At 44.8% G+C, this 17,157-nt stretch overlaps 2 protein-coding genes across 2 annotated transcripts; both read left to right on the top strand.

Moving 5' to 3' along the window:
• Positions 1-2,687: 2,687 nt before the first annotated feature.
• On the top strand, positions 2,688-5,058 carry PtA15_6A439 (uncharacterized protein; the record flags this gene model as incomplete). Its single annotated transcript, XM_053170144.1, has 10 exons — positions 2,688-2,904; positions 3,068-3,139; positions 3,235-3,359; positions 3,434-3,637; positions 3,734-3,787; positions 3,877-3,934; positions 4,011-4,128; positions 4,228-4,313; positions 4,389-4,558; positions 4,678-5,058. 10 exons carry the CDS (start codon positions 2,688-2,690, stop codon positions 5,056-5,058), a joined length of 1,485 nt encoding a protein of 494 aa, XP_053021365.1.
• A 4,269-nt stretch (positions 5,059-9,327) lies between these two features.
• On the top strand, positions 9,328-11,010 carry PtA15_6A438 (uncharacterized protein; the record flags this gene model as incomplete). The annotated part of the gene is made up of 7 exons (XM_053170143.1): positions 9,328-9,472; positions 9,581-9,814; positions 9,955-10,029; positions 10,157-10,305; positions 10,421-10,468; positions 10,582-10,715; positions 10,899-11,010. 7 exons carry the CDS (start codon positions 9,328-9,330, stop codon positions 11,008-11,010), a joined length of 897 nt encoding a protein of 298 aa, XP_053021364.1.
• Positions 11,011-17,157: the final 6,147 nt, after the last annotated feature.

Genomic DNA, 17,157 nt, shown 5'->3' with positions numbered 1-17,157 from the left:
ATGCTGCACGGCCCGCAGGAGGCTGGGACCTTGTGTTAAGCTCACACTTGTGTGCACTCCAATGAATGTTGAACTTGAGATGCCTGCATTGGAAATGGTTTTCTTTCTTCTCTTCCAACCAACATTAATTGAAAGGTACAATGGCAAACATCAAAAACAGGCACTGCGGTGAAAAAAAGAAGAGTTCAATGCAATCTTCTTTTGTCACTAGAAAAAAAAATACACTGGTTTGAATCAGCATTATAAGCTGTACACCACAGGAGCAGGTCAATGTTCTGTTGACACTCTGCCTTTGCGTACCCCAAACATTGCTTTCCTCCGCAGGGGACAATGTTCTGATGCGGTGAGAAATTACCACAAAAGTATTGGTTGGCGTGGTTTTGGTTGTCTCAACAGCATCCTGCCGAAGAGGGGCGGGCGCGCCAACGTTGTTGGGCCAACAAGGGTTCTGCACCTTTGTTTGCCAATCACTCCAGCAATGTTGATTTGACACCTTTGTGAGATTTAGAGATCAAGCACTTTATTGCAGCAGATACCAAAAGCTAATAGTAGTAGATAACTGACAATAAAAGAGAAATAGAATATAAGCAAGACACATTATGAAATAAAAGAATGAAATCATAAAGTACCTTCAGATGTTCTAGTCCTCACTACGACTCAAACAATAGACAGATTGTTGGGATTTCGACTGAAGACCAGAGCACGAGGAAACACAGAGATGAGCCAGAGAGCTCAAGACAGGGCAGTGAGGGGTTGATAGCTCACCAGATCGGCTCAGGAAGGAGGCGCGGATAAAATGAGGAAAAAACCAATGGTGCTTGATTGCTTGTAACTAGACTGACTTATATGGCTATGTACTAGTGATCAAGCTGTGGTTCGGACTGGTAGTGAATATGCATAGAAGAAAGGAAGAACTTGGTGGAACACTCAAACAAGATATCACAAGAGAGACAAGACTGTCACATGCAGAGATAGCGCACATCAGAGGATAAGAGGTATATGGAAAGTTCTCTATCTAATCTCGGCAAGGAACAAGGTCAACATGGCAAGTACGGACAGGAGACATGACCAACACTACATACAGACCATAGGATGTGAGGAATCATAAGTTGCGAACAGATATGTATCAAAAGGAGTCGATTGAGGTGACAAGGAAGTGGAATGGAGGCAGAAGGCATAAAAGAGAAGAGGACGGAGGACAAGAATTCAACACAGATAAGATTGTGAAGGGAGAGAGAAACAACAGCAAGCCTGAGAGAGGAAGAAAAGAGATCAACAAGGATAAATCAGACGAGAGAAAGAGAGAAGAAGGGAGAAAAGAGGGGTTTTGGCAATACCTCCACTTGAGTTGAATCCGAGCTCCTCCTGAATCGTTTATGTCTAAACAAGCGGTGGCGGTGATTCTAGAATTGAGCAGTTGGGATGAGATCGGCAGTGGATTGAGGGATATACGGGATAGTCGGTGAGTTTGTCGGATTTCTTCTCGAGTCTGGGGTTCTCACTCGAGTGTCGCGGGCCAGAACAAAAGGGTGAATCTCATTTTGCATACATTCCGCAGTCCTTGTCTCCATGCATACACTTTTACCGCAACAGATCAGAAGTATTATTTGACAACCTTTCCCTCTGCGCTCTAGAAGCACATTGAGAGATCGAGCCCACAATGTTGACAATGGATTGATCCTGCAGGTGCCAACTGGCAAAAGAAACTCCCGCAGGCTCAAACCCACAGCCTGACCTACCCTGGAGGCACCCTTGAGGGGCTTCTTGCCAGTTACACTACACAACATTGGCTATACCTATGAGGTGGAATTGTGATATCAATTAGGGTGTTCAAAGTTGACTTGCCTAAAATCATAACACCATAAAATCATAAAATTCTAAGCTGAAAAAATATGTTGCACCCAAGCACTCAAATTAGAGCAACATTTCTAGAATGGTACATATGAAATCATCACTTGAAAGTTTTATGATTTTATGATTTTATGCATTGAAAATTTTATGATTTCAACTTTGAACACCCTTAATACCTAAGCAAACCAGTTTGTTTCCACCATTCCACAAAAAAAAAACATCAAAGGCAAAAAGAAAAAAAAAAAAAATCAAAATCAACTTGTCTTCTTGAACGCTCACTTGGCAAAGCATCTTTGCAGGTGGGCATAGGAAAGCAAAAAAAAAATGTTTCTGCAACCTGAGTGTCCAGAAGCAGTTGGTCAGACCATCCTGTTCCAGCAACGCCCAAGTTGGGGGAACTCACTCAGGAGAATTTTTGGTTAATGAAAACGTCTTTTTGATGTTTTTTCGGGCCGTCCCAGGAACCCAAGCATCCTATTGACGACCGCGTCCTCAAAGGGTTGCTTGGATGCTTGGGCAGGCTGTCCTTGCAACCCAATGGCTCCAGCAAATGACCTCCGGACGTCGTTGAAAGCGTCAGGATAACCCAGGTATCCCAAGAACCGGGGTTGAGGCCACTGTCCTCTTAACGCCAAGTCTTCCGTCAAGGGGACTTTGACGTCCTAGCAACCCCCGCTCAACAAAGACGTCAATGAAAAAATGCTGTCTAAAAAGCGTCCTGCAGCCAACGAGACAACCTTAACGTTCCATGGCGGTCCTAGCGGTTGCTAGGACGCGTGATTCCCGCAACTGTTTTGGGAACGTCCCGACTTCTCTCAATCGCTCCTGTGGTGTACATGTGGGTCGGATCTAGCCAATTGCCAGGAGCCCGGCCCGGCCCGGCCTCAACACTCCAGGAATCAGTTCTGATTTCAGAATTCAACTGCATGAATGTTGTATGGGCTCTCTCCAGCGTCGGACGGTCTGTCAATTTCTCAATAGTGCCATTTCGCATCCTTCCGGCAGGTCGAGTCCATCGCTTGGTGGACATGGAAGCGAATACCAGAGAATCTTGCAAGTTACATGTCTTCTACACTCGGATGCATTCGTATCGATTTGGAGCCTGACCGGATCCTCGCTTTGGTATCTTATTCGTCGCGTCTTGGTCTGTTCGTCAAAAATCACGCATATGGGATCGTTGATGGTGATTTCTTGACACAAAATGATCAAACACCAGCTCGGCTGAGCCACAAGCGTAACCTATCCAATACATCTCAAGACGATTGTGACCATGTTTCAAAGAAGACTGGTGAGCATCAACATCGGTAGACGCGTATCAAGGCGACCTTCTCACCTGTTCACGACGAGAATTTAACATCAAGCCTCGTTACCCGTGTCATGTAGCCCCTATATTTCAAAACTTGAAGACCGGTCTGAAACTGAAATGGTTGGAGCCCATTGCGGATACTTGTTTGCATGGCATCTGCGGTGATCCGAGTCCGAGCACAAAGATTGCTGCTTTCGATATTGTAACGTCCTACGCTTTCCATAAATTTTTATATCATTAAAAAAACCCTCATCTTTTTCATTTTTCTCACTCTAGGATGGAACATTGATTAAAGTTAAGTCTGGCAAGAAATTCCCGGCGAATGCAGATGATTGGAAACTGTGGGCGAGCAATGTGCCGAAGAAGCTCCAAGAGGCCCACGCAGATGGATTTGCGATTGTCCTGCTGAGCAACCAGAACTTCAAAGCGCCGAAATACCGCAAGGACTTCGAATCGAAATTGATCCAGCTTGCTAGAACGGTGAGATCCACTCGGCTGGCACCCACTTCTCGTCCTCCATCAATCTAGGATAAGATCAGTGCCAGCACTCAACCAAGCTTATCTGCTTGATTCAAGCTTAGTGTTCCCCTGCGGGTCTTCGCCGCCCGTGAAAAAGACAAGTTTCGCAAGGTTTGCTCCAGCAAGACTTTTCAACTATGCTTCTCATGATTTCTCCGAATTGATCGATAGCCAAACCTTCTATTACATTTTCCTATTAGCCATTAACCGGGATGTGGGAGGAGTTTGTCGCACATTGGAATGGTGGGATCAAACCGAGTAATTCATGGTCATCCTGTCAACATCAACAAATGAGCAGCATCTGACATCCGCTTCAAACCTCGCGGGATCTCAGACCTTGAGAATTCATTCTTTGTTGGCGATGCCGCTGGTCGTCCAGCGACAAACTCATCTCCAAAGGACTGGAACGATACCGACCGTAAATTGGCATTGAACATTGGTGTCCCATTCTTGTTAGTATTCATGTATTTACAGCTATCTTCCCGACGCCGGTGAAGATTTGTAATACTCATGCCCCCCCCCCCCCCCCCCCCCCCCCCCGGAGTACGCAGCACACCAGAAGAATGGTTTGGCGGCGAACCAAAACGGATGGATTTCGTTCTTAGCGGGTTTGATCCGCTCAAGTTTGACCATGATCGTACGTGGATCGTATTTTCGGCTCAATACTACTCAATGTGTTATATTCACGCCTAGATTCATTCATACACATTAGAACCAATATGGCATCCATCCACCACTCCGTTGGCGCTAGGTCCCCTTTTAGAAGATGATGTTACACCAAAGCATTCACATTGTGAAATAGTTCTGTTTGTTGGCCCACCTGGCGTTGGCAAAACTACTTGCTTTCAGAGGTATTTCATGCCTCGTGGTTATCGTCATGTGGTTTGTTAATTTTACCCAATTAGAACGTGGTGGTAGTATTTCGACTAACTGCTATTACGCGTTCGTCTTTTTCCTCGGAAACGTCCCGGATTGTTGCAATGCACGTATGATCATCAAAGAACCAAGATACTCTCAAGAGCTTTGGCGGATGCCTCAAAGCAACCATTGAATCCATCAATTCTGGACGATCGTGCGTTGTTGACAACACCAATCCAAGCAAGCAAACTCGCTCAAGCTACATCTCAACCGCCCAAAAGTTGCGATGTCCGATTCGATGTGTATTCTTCACCGCGCCGGTTGAATTGGCCCAGCATAACAACGTCTATCGCGCCTGCATCCAAGCGTCCCGACCGTTGCTACCCACCTTGGCTTTCGCCAGCTATTCCAAGAACCTCGAAGAGCCGTCGGTCGACGAAGGCTATGATGAACTCAAAAGAGTTCACTTTGTGTTCGAAGGCTCTGCGGAGGAACGCACATCTTGGGAAAAGTATTTAGTTTAATCAGCGACACTACATTTCTCGACACATTCAAGCAGGAAGTTTGAAGGCCTGAATTTTATCTTCCTTTTGATGCCAATCACATCTTTTTTCCTCCTCGCACTTTCCTCCCTTTCCCATTTCAAATTTTCTCATTTTTGAGTGTTTGGCCAGAACTGTGTATGTAAATTCCCCAAAATTCAATGTGGATTCAATTAAGATACAGAATTCTATCCTCCAAGCACTTCTGCTGCTGGGGGATGGCAAGACTTCCGCTCTGGTGTAATTTTCACCATTTCCAGAGTACATTGAAGCTGAGATTCTCAGCTATCCTCTGCACTTCAGCTTGCTGTCTCACAATGAGTGCGTGCTTTGTAATGTCACTTTGATTCAAAAAATTAGCCAAAAGCCATGATTTCGAGTTCTCATGTGGAAGAATGCCAATAACTCATAAGCCTCCCATCGGGAATGGGAGATGCTTTGCATTGGGTGCATCTGTGCCCCCAGCCCCGGGAGGCTTTGTTAAGTCAGGTCCTTTCTGAGCGCAAAGCACCCAGCTCCAAAGGAGGGACTTATGAAACAGTGGGATTTTTTGGTGACAAGTTTTTCTGATTTTGCAAAGAAAAAATCATTTCTCCAAGAATGTTTTCATAAAAATATCTATTATGGCACTGTAAGGTCCATGACAAAGTTGCACACTTGGCCTGCAACCTTGCAAAAATTTGGGGCTGTACCACCCCTCCTTCATCAAAAAAACAGCATCAAAAGTTGAGATGTGAGGCACTCCGCCGGGTACCCCGAAACAGTCAAGTACTTTGGGTCAAAAATCACGTGAACAAACAAGGCCAGAAAATTTTATTCAAGATAACTTGTTGGAAGTAAGTGGCTTTTTTTTAATGGCTCTTAGGCCCCAATTATAAACAATAATTGGGACTTTATTGAAAAATAATCAAAAGCCAATTGAGATTCACTCTTAGCTATTTTTTAGTTAAAAAATTTTTGAATGTCTGCATTTTGCGAGGTCTTTTGGAATGAAAATTTGCTAAAATTCCCTTATCGAGCTGAATACAGGTGTGTATGATCACTATAGGGTTGTACAATTGAGTTTCAACTCAATAGCCAATACACACGTGCAGGGCATGGGATCGTAGTGGTTTCGGCAGGGGTCTGGCCTTCTCTCGACCATCCGCCCATCCGCCCATCCGCCCATCCGCCCATCCGCCCATCCGCCCATCCGCCCATCCGCCCATCCGCCCATCTGCCCATCAACCTCCAATTCGCCGGCGACGCCCCACCCCAATTGTTTGATGATCACGGACCCTAAGCGACTTGGGCTTCCACGCTCAACGGTTCCCCACGGCCAAGGGGATCTTGCTGCAGTTCGCTCCGTAGTTTGTCTGAGAGCCACCGGAAGTCTTCCACAGACATGCGGAAGTACTCCACAAATCGGACGGCGGGGATGCGGTCGTCGTTCCAAGGTTCCCAGCGAGAGGGTCTCTTGAAAGCTGTGCGGCGTGCACGGATATAGACCTGTTTGGGGACTTGGTGCTGCTGGCGGAGATACCATTGCCAGAGGGCAAGGATCTGGATTTGTTTGGGGTCGAGCGGAGGAGGGATCATGGCGGGTATCTTGAACGTGGGGGTCGGACTGGGAAACTTGGATTATCCCAGCGGCGGATGGTCTCAACAGGCAATACTGCAGTGGAGCTGGCCAGTATTTGTGTACAGGAGGGCAAAATTTGCTCTGTTGCGCATTTTTTTTATAATTGTACTTCAATTGAAACATTATTGAAGTATTTTTCTTACTAAAAAATAGCTATAATCATAATTTCAATCGAGTTTTGATTATTTTTCAATAAAGTCCCAATTATTGTTTATAATTGGGGCCTTACTGTATCCACAACGTGACGGGTCCACTACAAGGAATCTTTTGAAACAGAACCACCTGGGTCGTCTTTGCTTCCAGGGTTTGTGTATGATAGAACAAATTTGTAGCATGATCTTTCAGCACGTAGGATAGCCGTTGGTCGGACTTGTTCTCAATTGAGACACTTTCCTTTGTTGCACTCCAATTCAACGAAACCTTTAGGTTCTTGTATTCATACAAATCAATTCCTTGCTCAAATTTATAGAGGGTTATGCCGAAATTTTTCTCCTTCTTCAAAAGTTCGAACACATGCTCAGAGGGCTTCGGAATGTCGCTGCCTTTTATCCACATCCCAAGAGCCGCTGGGTAAACAGCGTTTGGGTTCAGCTGAAGGTTGGATATTCTGATATCGAGTACCCCACGGTCTTCAGAAGACAAATCACGTTACTTACGTGCGGCAAAGCCCTGCTTGCTACTTGCAATCATGCAAGTAAACCAAAGTGCAATCATAAAGACATAATTTTTCATCCTTTTAATCGATTCTTGATGTTTTTGTTCTGTGTCGGGGTGAATCAAATGGAAATGTCAAAGAAAAAAAAGCAGACGTCAATAAACACGTTGGTGTCTTAATTGTCGGATGATACTAAGCCAAGTGAAATGGATGAACGGTATATAATATCATAACCACCTTTCAGCTTGTATTTCCTGGTGACCGGAGCCTGATGATCAGCGGAGAAAGTTATCGATAGATGCAGTGAAGGTATACTCTTTTTTTTTTTCAGGAAAAGAGGTACTAAATAACCAGATGGAATACAAGCAAGGGCAATTTATAATGGAAATGATTTCGCCTTTTTTCGGCGGCTGCAAATGCTCTGACGCTTATTAGAGAGAGAATCAAACAAATCATCCGCACCGTCGTGACATCTGTTTTGGTTAGACAACAATCAGTTCATGCAAGACCTAAGAATAAGCTGTTGTGAATCTCAAAATGTGGTACATTGTAACAGTCTGACGGACTTAAGGATCATGGATGAATATGTTTGGATACACAAATCTTTTTAGAGCCAAACTCACCGGCAGCCAAAACTACTTATCACCTGATATGTTTAGCTATGCATACAAATTTCAGGATGCTTCAGGATGATGATGTTACGAATCAGTTTTTCTTAGTTTTCCTCGTTGATGATGGTCGTTTCGCTGTCCTCCCTCTGATCGTCATCATCACTTCTCGGCATACAGCTTACCAGTGTTTCGGGCCAAGCACCGTCAGCTTAACTTGAGTCACATAAACCCCTCTGACTGGCGTCGGATCATCTCAAAGCCGTCTGATCATACCCAAAACGCTTACTTTTTCAGAGTCAAGCGAATCCAGTCTCATGGTGAATCTGGCTCGACTCAAAATGTATGATGGTGCACCGATATGCACGACCGATCGGCGAAACGCTCTTTCTCCGAAGAATTGGTCAAAACACCCTTTTTACCGTTGCCAATGCTGCTCTAACTCCCCACGGATAGTGGTCTCGGTCACCGTTCCGGAGACCAATAGGAGCCATTGTCGGAGACGCCTGTAGGAGCAAGATGCAACACTCTCGTGCTCTCCCTCCCTCACAAATGAGAATAAAATACGGCTCATGACAGTATTGCCAGGTGTGTGGGGCTGGCTGAGGACCCCAGAAAGCCTCTACTCAAGTTGTCTCAGCCTCCTCACGCTGGGCATGAATGCATGTATCTTTTGCTACGAGGTACATAGAAATTGAATCCCCAAGTTTTCAAAAATTTGAGGAAGATATAGAAATTAGGGAAATTCGAGGCAGATTTACAGATGCGGAGCAGTCAAGAGTTATACTTACATACTTGGTCATGTGGGGTTATACATATGTAAAGACAAGAGGAATCGATGAGGTGAGAAATTTTCCCACCGAAGTCCAGAGAAGGCTCTCGCATGGGAGATGCTCAACTGTTACAGAAGCCCAGTGTACATACACGGCAATTGTACTCAGTTTAAGCAGTACATCATACATAAGTCAGCGCAAGATGTGGGACTGATGAAGTCGATGTCTCCAAGCCAAGCCAGCTTATTGCAATTTGGGCAATTTGGTCGAGTCGGTGAGGGCCGGTGGGGTCAACGCGGCCTGCGGCCCGCGGGCAACACCCGAGGTGTCGCACTGCCGACATCGTGACATGAGTGTGTTCCTAGTGACAGCCCCTGAGCCCTTCAGTCTTTGGGGGTTGAGGTCCTACTTTTTTCTTTCCTTTTTCGAAAAAAAAGAAAACAACAACCAACCAACCGACCTCAAAGACTCGAGAGCGAGCACAGGACTAACGAACCCAGCAGACAACCACAGACAGTGAACGACAAGAACCAAGAAACGACTCGGAGAAGAGCGCCGAAGAACATCACTCGGGCAAGACTAACAACCTCAACCATGCAGCAACCAAACCCATCCTCACAACACCCCCATCCTCATCACCCCCACTCCACTACCACCCCACAAGCTGGCACGAGCTCAACCGCAAATCGGCAGAGCCAACCCAACCCCAAAGCACTCTACTTCCCAGTCATCGACCAAGGTGCGCTCCAGATTCACATTCACAAATTAACCCAACTTACCAGCTCAACTCAGGCCACTCATCATCATCCTTCTCGTTTCTTTTTCTTTCGTCTGGTCACTCAAACAGGTCATCTACCCGCGGCACCTATCAGTGGATCCCAAGACCTACTGTCCCTCTTCAATGTCTCCTCAATGTACGACTGGTTTGTCAAACCGTACCTCAAACCACTCGACCAACCCAACAAACTCATCAACAGCACCCTCGGCACCAACAACCTAACCAACCATCACATCTCCAATGCGAATGGAGACCTCAAAGGAAAAGGTAAAGCTGATAACGACCTTGCTGGTCTATCACCAGGTGAATAGCTCGATCCCCCCCTGTCTGGGATTCGACTGGTACCAAGCCTTCTCTCTTTCTCTTGAACTCACCATCTCTCTCTCCCTCTCTCACTCTCTCACGCGCGCGCTTGTTCGCTCACCCACATGACGGCCTCCCAGCGCAATTGGAAAACTTGGGCCAAAAGCGAATCAAGATGGACAGGTCGTATGGTCATTATGTAGCTGATGTTGGAGGTAAGTTTCCCGTGCTCCCTTCTGAACTGGTGGCTTACAAAAAGCTTTGATAATGCCCATCATGAATACTCACAATAAAATCACCTGTCATTTTTCATTTTTTTTTTTTTTGAATGGGAACGCTCAGGCCGCAATTCAATTAAGAAGGACCATCAATTGGAGAGTTGGATTAGCGATCCAAATTTCCAAGAAATCAACATCCCCAACTTCTTGAAACCATTATCAAGCGAGGTCTTGTCGCAAGCGTTTACCTTTCAGCCTGGAATGCTACCCGGCGTTGGTTTTATTTTCATTTTTTCCCCCCTCTTCCCCTCCAAGAGTAATCGCTTTCTTCCAACATAATCGGATTTTGGCTAAAAATCCATGTGGCTTGCTTGTTGCAAATATCCAGTTTGAAAGTTCACTTTGGGTCGCCGAGGAAGGCGGGCCTAAGAAAAGGGTAAATCAGTTCTTCACCTGCCCACCGTCTGTTTTCGAATGTAATGACTGACTAAGTTCTCCGTGACCCGTCTCATCATTTCCCTTTTTTAAAAAAATATTTCGACTCCACAGCGAAAGAAACGGAAACAAGGCGAAATGTTAGCCGGAAGCAATCCGCCCCAAGCAACAACAGCTCACCCACACCAACATCGAAGTCCGACCCAACCGCTAGCCACCACGACAACGGCGAGCGGGACGCCCAGCCAGTATCCAGCCCGCTCAACAACCCCTGCGCAGCCCCCAAGGCCGATCCGAGCAGTCATGGACTCATCAAGCCATCTCATCACCACCCATCCCCATCCCCATCCGCACCCCCAAGCCGCCCCTGTCCATCTCCATCAGCAGCAACACCAACAACAGCAACATGCCTCTCCTGGAATTTTCTGTAGAGAAGACGACTATCGGAAGAAGAAACGAGTCAAGATCGGTAACACTGCCGCTGGTAAAACTTCTGGCTCCGGTTCTTCTGGCCCTAATCATCAAGTCGCTCTCCAATCTTAGTCCACCACTTACTGCCTACACACACAAACATCCATCCATACGCCACCCCTTACATATATTCACCATTATTATCATTATTATTATCGCTATTCCTTGTTTTGTACTTTGTTTATTTTCTTCTCCCTTGTCGCCCATATAAAAAAATACGTTAAACCCACACCCCACCACTGAATACATACAAACATATATACAAATAAATATATCTACATAGACTCTGCAATCTGTTTTTTGTTTAAAAAAACTTTTTTCTTCGTTTTTTTGGTGGATACAGCCATACACCATGTTACCAGTGTTGGTATCTGAGGGATCAATGAATGTATAAAGATAAACATATTTATATATACATACTGTGCCTACCAAAGGGGTGTTCAAAGTTGAAATTGAAATTGTAACATTTGAGTGATTATTTTCTATGGACCAAGTTGGAATTGTTGATCTGTTACATTGATTGATTTCATGGTGTTACCATTTTATGAAGTCAACTTTGAACACCCCTCATGTATACACATAAATCCATTTTGTTTGCCATCTACACAGCCATGCATAACATTAATTGGTAGACATGCACACATTTTGACAGAAAATATACTGTAGAAATAATCAAACCATGGTCCACTCAAACAGTAGCAATGTTGGTGTGGCCTTACACAGCACAATCAGCTGGTGGTAGTGGTGTTACACTAAGTTTAAGTTCTACAGAGTGTTGTACTGCTTTATGACTCTTCTAGCTGAAGCTTAGCACTACATCATCAGTGGGCTTAAACTGGTATAATCCCAATGACCAGTCAAGGCCTTTGCGAAAAACTGAGGCATGATGACACAATAAGCACTTGTAGCACAACACCTACTTCAGTGGGCCAACAACAAAAACACTGTTTTAGCGCAACATGGTGGGTTCTCCCAAAAAGCTGTAGCGCGGCCATAACCCGCTGCAAAACACCCAAATTTAGCTCACAAACACTTTTTCACGGGGTGAAAAAGTGTCAGTACAGTGCAAAAAGCTGTATTTTTGGTACAAAATAGTGCACCACAGCATAAATGAACTTGATTTCTACTACCAGTGTGCCAAATGTGTGTTTTCACTATAAAAGTGTAGCAGCACAGCAGCTCCAATGTAAAACAGTGTGCTACCAGTACCAGGTACTAGAGGTACATACAACACTGGGTCGCTACGCTACGCTACGCTACGCTACGCTGTTTCAGCGCTACGCGTTAGCGTAGCGGCAAAAAGCGCCCATCTATTTTGCATAGCGTTAGCGCGCTGTTAGCGCCGCTACGCTGCGCTAATTTTCAGCGGCGCTAACAGCGCGCCAATTCTTTGTTAGCGTTAGCGCGCCGCTACAGCCGCTACGCTGCGCTACAGCGCTTTTAGCGGAAAAAAAGCCCTTTTTTCTCGCTAAAGGCGCTGTAGCGCAGCGTAGCGCGCGCTCTTTTGCGCCCTGCATGTGTAGCGTTAGCGCAATTGCGCGCATCTGCGCTAACGCTACGCTATCAGCTAAAATAGCTGCGCACCGCGTGCGCGTAGCGTTAGCGCATATGCGTGCAATTGCGCTAACGCTACGCTAAAAAATAGCGCATTTGCGCTGCGCTACGCTACGCTAACCGCTATGGTTAGCGTAGCGACCCAGTGTTGGTACATATTAAATGTGGTTCATTTCTGAGATTACTATTACTAAAATACTATCTCAGGTGACCAGCATTCATCTCATAAATTGAGAAGAATGCCGCAAGCTAAATCAGCTGCAGAAAATTTCAAGCAAAGCAAAACTTTCTGCAGTCCAAGCACAGAGTGGCTAAAGTTGATAAAATCCAATTAAAAATCTTGTGCATAAAACCTCAGGTTCAACAGAAGCAAGTGGACTTGGCTCAAGGAAAATCCCAACCAAGATCCACTATCAGAAAGAATCACCACAAGCACCATAGGTACGCGGTGGGATCAATACCTGTTATTCTTAATCTCAAGTTTCTCTCCAGTTCTCTAGTAGAGAGTGGCCAATCTCCTGCTCTTAGGTAAAAATCTTCTCCATATCTATTCATTTCTCTATACAAGCAAGTTGTATATACAAGACAAGATAACAAAGTCTAAAAAGAAATACATCTTAGATATTTGCTTTCTTTCATCATTTAGTTTAGAGCCCCAATTTTAAATCCAAGGTAAGCTCAGGGCATCATGTTGAAGATGGAATCTTTGATCTACTATTCCAAACAGCTGGGAGCTCCAAAAAGATAAACTTGGACACATGAAGTTTCATTTCCAGATTGAGGTATATATTGAGAGGGGGGGTAGTATAATAATCTGTTTAGCCCCCACCAGGGAAAATGTGATGACAGCTGGTGGCAGGTGACATTGAGTAAAACATGTTCAGACACCAGAGCTACTGTGGCAAGACTCCACTATCAAAACAATGGCCCCTTTGTGGTCATTGGGGAGTCCCACTCAATGGGTTTTGGAGTATGATTGGAGACTGAACAAGAGTCTTCTTCACATCACCTGCCCTCAGGTGACCTCAATTTTTCCCTGGTGCCCATTGATCCAACAATGGGTGAATGCAATACTCTATGATATTTGTCGGAATTCAAAAGATAAAATAAATTCCCAAAAGAGAAAGATTCTAGGTGAGTTGTGGGATTTGTACATACTAACAAGGATATAATTCTGAAAATATCTCTTTTTCATGCATAGGATTGACAAGCTCTGATTTAGAGCAGTCAGCAAGTATCTTGTGCATCAAGAGATGATTATGATGTTCAAAATTGCATAAGATTTTTTTACATAAAATCATAAACTGCAATTTTGGCTGGGAGATGTCACTTTAAGTTTTATGCACGCTGACATCTCCCAGCCAAAATTGGCTTTATGATTTTATGTAAACCATGACATATGCAATTTTGAACACCATAGATGTGATTTAAATAATCTGTGATGGAGAATAACCATTTGGACTTGTTGGCACCTGGGTACCATTTTTGTCCAAAACAGGGACCAAGTGCCGCACCTGGCACCGCCCAGTGGGTACCACTACCAGGGGTACTTTTGGTTTATTTCTCAGTTAAAGATGAAGATGGTACAAGGTATTGTTTTATGGGTAGCTGGTTTCCATTGTAACTGCTATAATTTGGAGGATACCTGTGGGCAGATATGAATGCAGGTGCAGGTTTCCAGCATGTTACCACCCACAGATATTCAATCTTCTACAGCACCAGAGTTGTTCTGTTGGATGATGTGTAATTGGAAAGTATGACTGTGCCGTGTTTACTTGAGCGGGTACAAAGTTCCTTCTTCATCCCCACCTGTATCTGGGGGATTAAGTTGGGCAGGTATCCAAAGTTGTACCCCAATACTTCCCCACTTTTACCAAGAAAACAGGCACGGCCACCGTCAGGCAATGTGGTGCTTTATATGGGCACGGTGTGGAACTCCGACCGGTGCTGGGCCGTCGGCAGTTACTGGAAGGGAAAAGTGCACTGTGCACTGCCTTCGCGGTGGTCCGGAAAAGAGATGAGGAATCAAGATAGTGGAAGTTGGAGGGAGGATTTGTTGAGAGACGACAAGGTGTAGATTCCCGTTGGCGGTAGTTTGTTGTTGAGGATCTGAAGGGGAAAAAAGTCCGGCAAAGAGGGCCGGAAGATGTGATCTAAAGAAGGGATTCGGGGAAATGGGACTCAAATTGCTGAGAGTTTGAACTCAGAAGACACACGGACTCAGAGAGGGATCAATAAGATTAAGATTCTGGATGGATGATCTGAAAAGCCAAAAGAAAAGGGTTCAGACGAAGTCCATGCCGCCCCATCATCTGAGTTTGAGCTGAACTCAGACTCTGGGGACTGTGACATGTTGTGGACAGGTCATCATACACCTGCGCGCCTCTGCGCGCGCAACAACAAGAAGGAAAAGAGAACAGAACACAACCAAAGAAAACACAAAACAACACACCAACCCACCACATACCTCTCCATCCAAAAGCGCGCATATAAGAAAAAAAGAAAAGACAAACAAAACAAACCAAGAAAGAGAAGGAAGAGACAAAACAGACAAAAAGAAGGGAAAGAGGGGGGGAGGAGATCCTGAAACGCCTTGAGGATCTTGAGGACTGAGTTCTTGAGACTGGGGGATGAAAGCTGAATATCTTGAGGACTGGATACACTCCGCGCGCTGCTGATTTGATCTGAATCACAGCCTGTACCATTTGGTGCACCACAACGGGTTGGTAAAATATCCACTCGCAGGCAGCGCAGGGGGAATGCCTAACTTAGCTAATTCCCTCCTCCTCAAAGGGGCAAAGCAACCTCCAAAGGAGGGACGTACGGGCTATGTGGACTCCGCGGCCTAAGAGAATTATGGATTTTGGTGGGGACTTTTTTAGAATCAATCTCCCTCATGAGCCTCTGCACCATTTTTGATGTTGTTTACATTTCTGGGACGGCCCAAGCTTTTTCTATCTTTCTATTATTTTTTCCCATCCTCAGCACCTCTTGTTGAGCTGCAATCAGAGTTGTAACATCATGGATTTCAGATTCTGTACAGTGCAACATGTGTGATACGGGATATAGCCAACTAATTAAGTTGAAAAAAAGACATTTGACTGTCATTACATATCCCTAAAAATAGGACAATAGGTGGAAAGATTCTCCTTGATTTTGTGCATCTTTTGTCCCCCTACAAATCAATCACATAATGTGATGTGATGAAGCTACACAGGCTTGAAACAGGCCAAGTTGCTACTTCTCTCCGCCCGCGGGGTCCACTTAGTGTATAAGTCCCTCCTTTGGAGGGTCCCTGCAGGACAGGATCCCCCTCCAATAGAGAGACTTAGTTAAGTTAGGGGAATGCACACACTGCTGAGCTCACAGTGCATTTGGTTTTGGTATATCTATTGTTTGAGTGGCTCCACCAGCTGCCTTTTCTCTAAGGAGGCCTGTGAATTCAACACCCTCTTTCCTGTTGACATCTTCATCCAAATGTTTAGGATTTGCATCCTCTCCTGAAGCTTGTGCCTTATCAGCTATCATTGACAGGAAAGTATCCTTCATATGTGCTATTTGTTGAGATTACTCAGGTGAAAAGAATTCTGTGTTGTGGGATTTGAAACCACAACCTTCTACATTCATGAGAGCTACTCTTATACCACTGACACCACATGCAAACAGGTGACAATTTGAAATAATTGTCATCATGGGGATTGTTGCGCGGTGTGGAACTACTCAAAGGGGGGAATAGAGCTTGGAAGGGAGATGGATAGCAACACAAGTACTAATGTAAGCTATGCAAAGGTGCTGATGAGGCTGCCTTCCTGACTAATGCTGAGGGGACAAGAGTAACACTGAGAAAAAGAAGAAAAGGTGTGGCTGATTTCTACTTGATCTTAGGAACTAGTACTATGAGCTTAACTACTGACTACTGAGGATGAGAGGGTTGGGGCAATAATTGAAGTGGGGAAAGCAATGGTAATCTTTCAATAGCAATGGTGAGTTCAGAGGGACAATGGGCAATGCTCAATGGGTAATGGGTGATGAGGAATTTCTACTATAATTTCTGTATAATCTTCACTGCATAAATTCTGCCTAATTCTGACTGGGGAATATACAAGTGGGGGGAAGGACAGTTCTTATGTTAAGAGGAAAGATGAGCAGTAAAGAGGAATTCTGGCTATGGGAAGAAAGACTGTACAAATGGGGAAGGGTTCTGGCTATGGGAAGAAATGTTGTACAAATGGGGATGGGGATGTGAAAATAGTAACCACTTGTAATGATGAGCACGACTGAAAGAGACAAGCACAGATCCAATCATGTAATGTGTACAATAGGCAATATAGTACATAATGAGCAATGTATGTAAAGGGTTTAATATGTGAGAACATATCTGTAAAAGGAATGTACTAGAATGATTCAAGTAAGTTTACTAATGAAATGAGTGTTGTAGATAATGAAAACTTGAGGTTGTCTGTAAATTTTATATCCTTTATAACTATTAAACCATTGAAGATAAAGGGGTACTTTGACTATAGGTGAAATGAGGCGTAGCATCTGAATATGCAATAATAATGAAGTATTTGTGAAGGGTTATGGGGTAATGGGCAATGTAATGATTAAGGATCACCAAGTGATACCTGTTTGGCGGTACCCGGCACCCGCGGCCTTACGGCGGGT

This window comes from Puccinia triticina, chromosome 6A (genome assembly GCF_026914185.1).
Source record: "Puccinia triticina chromosome 6A, complete sequence".
NCBI lineage: Eukaryota > Fungi > Basidiomycota > Pucciniomycetes > Pucciniales > Pucciniaceae > Puccinia > Puccinia triticina.
The sequence above is the reverse complement of the archived record's forward strand: the minus strand, read 5'-3'. Positions and strand labels throughout refer to the sequence as shown.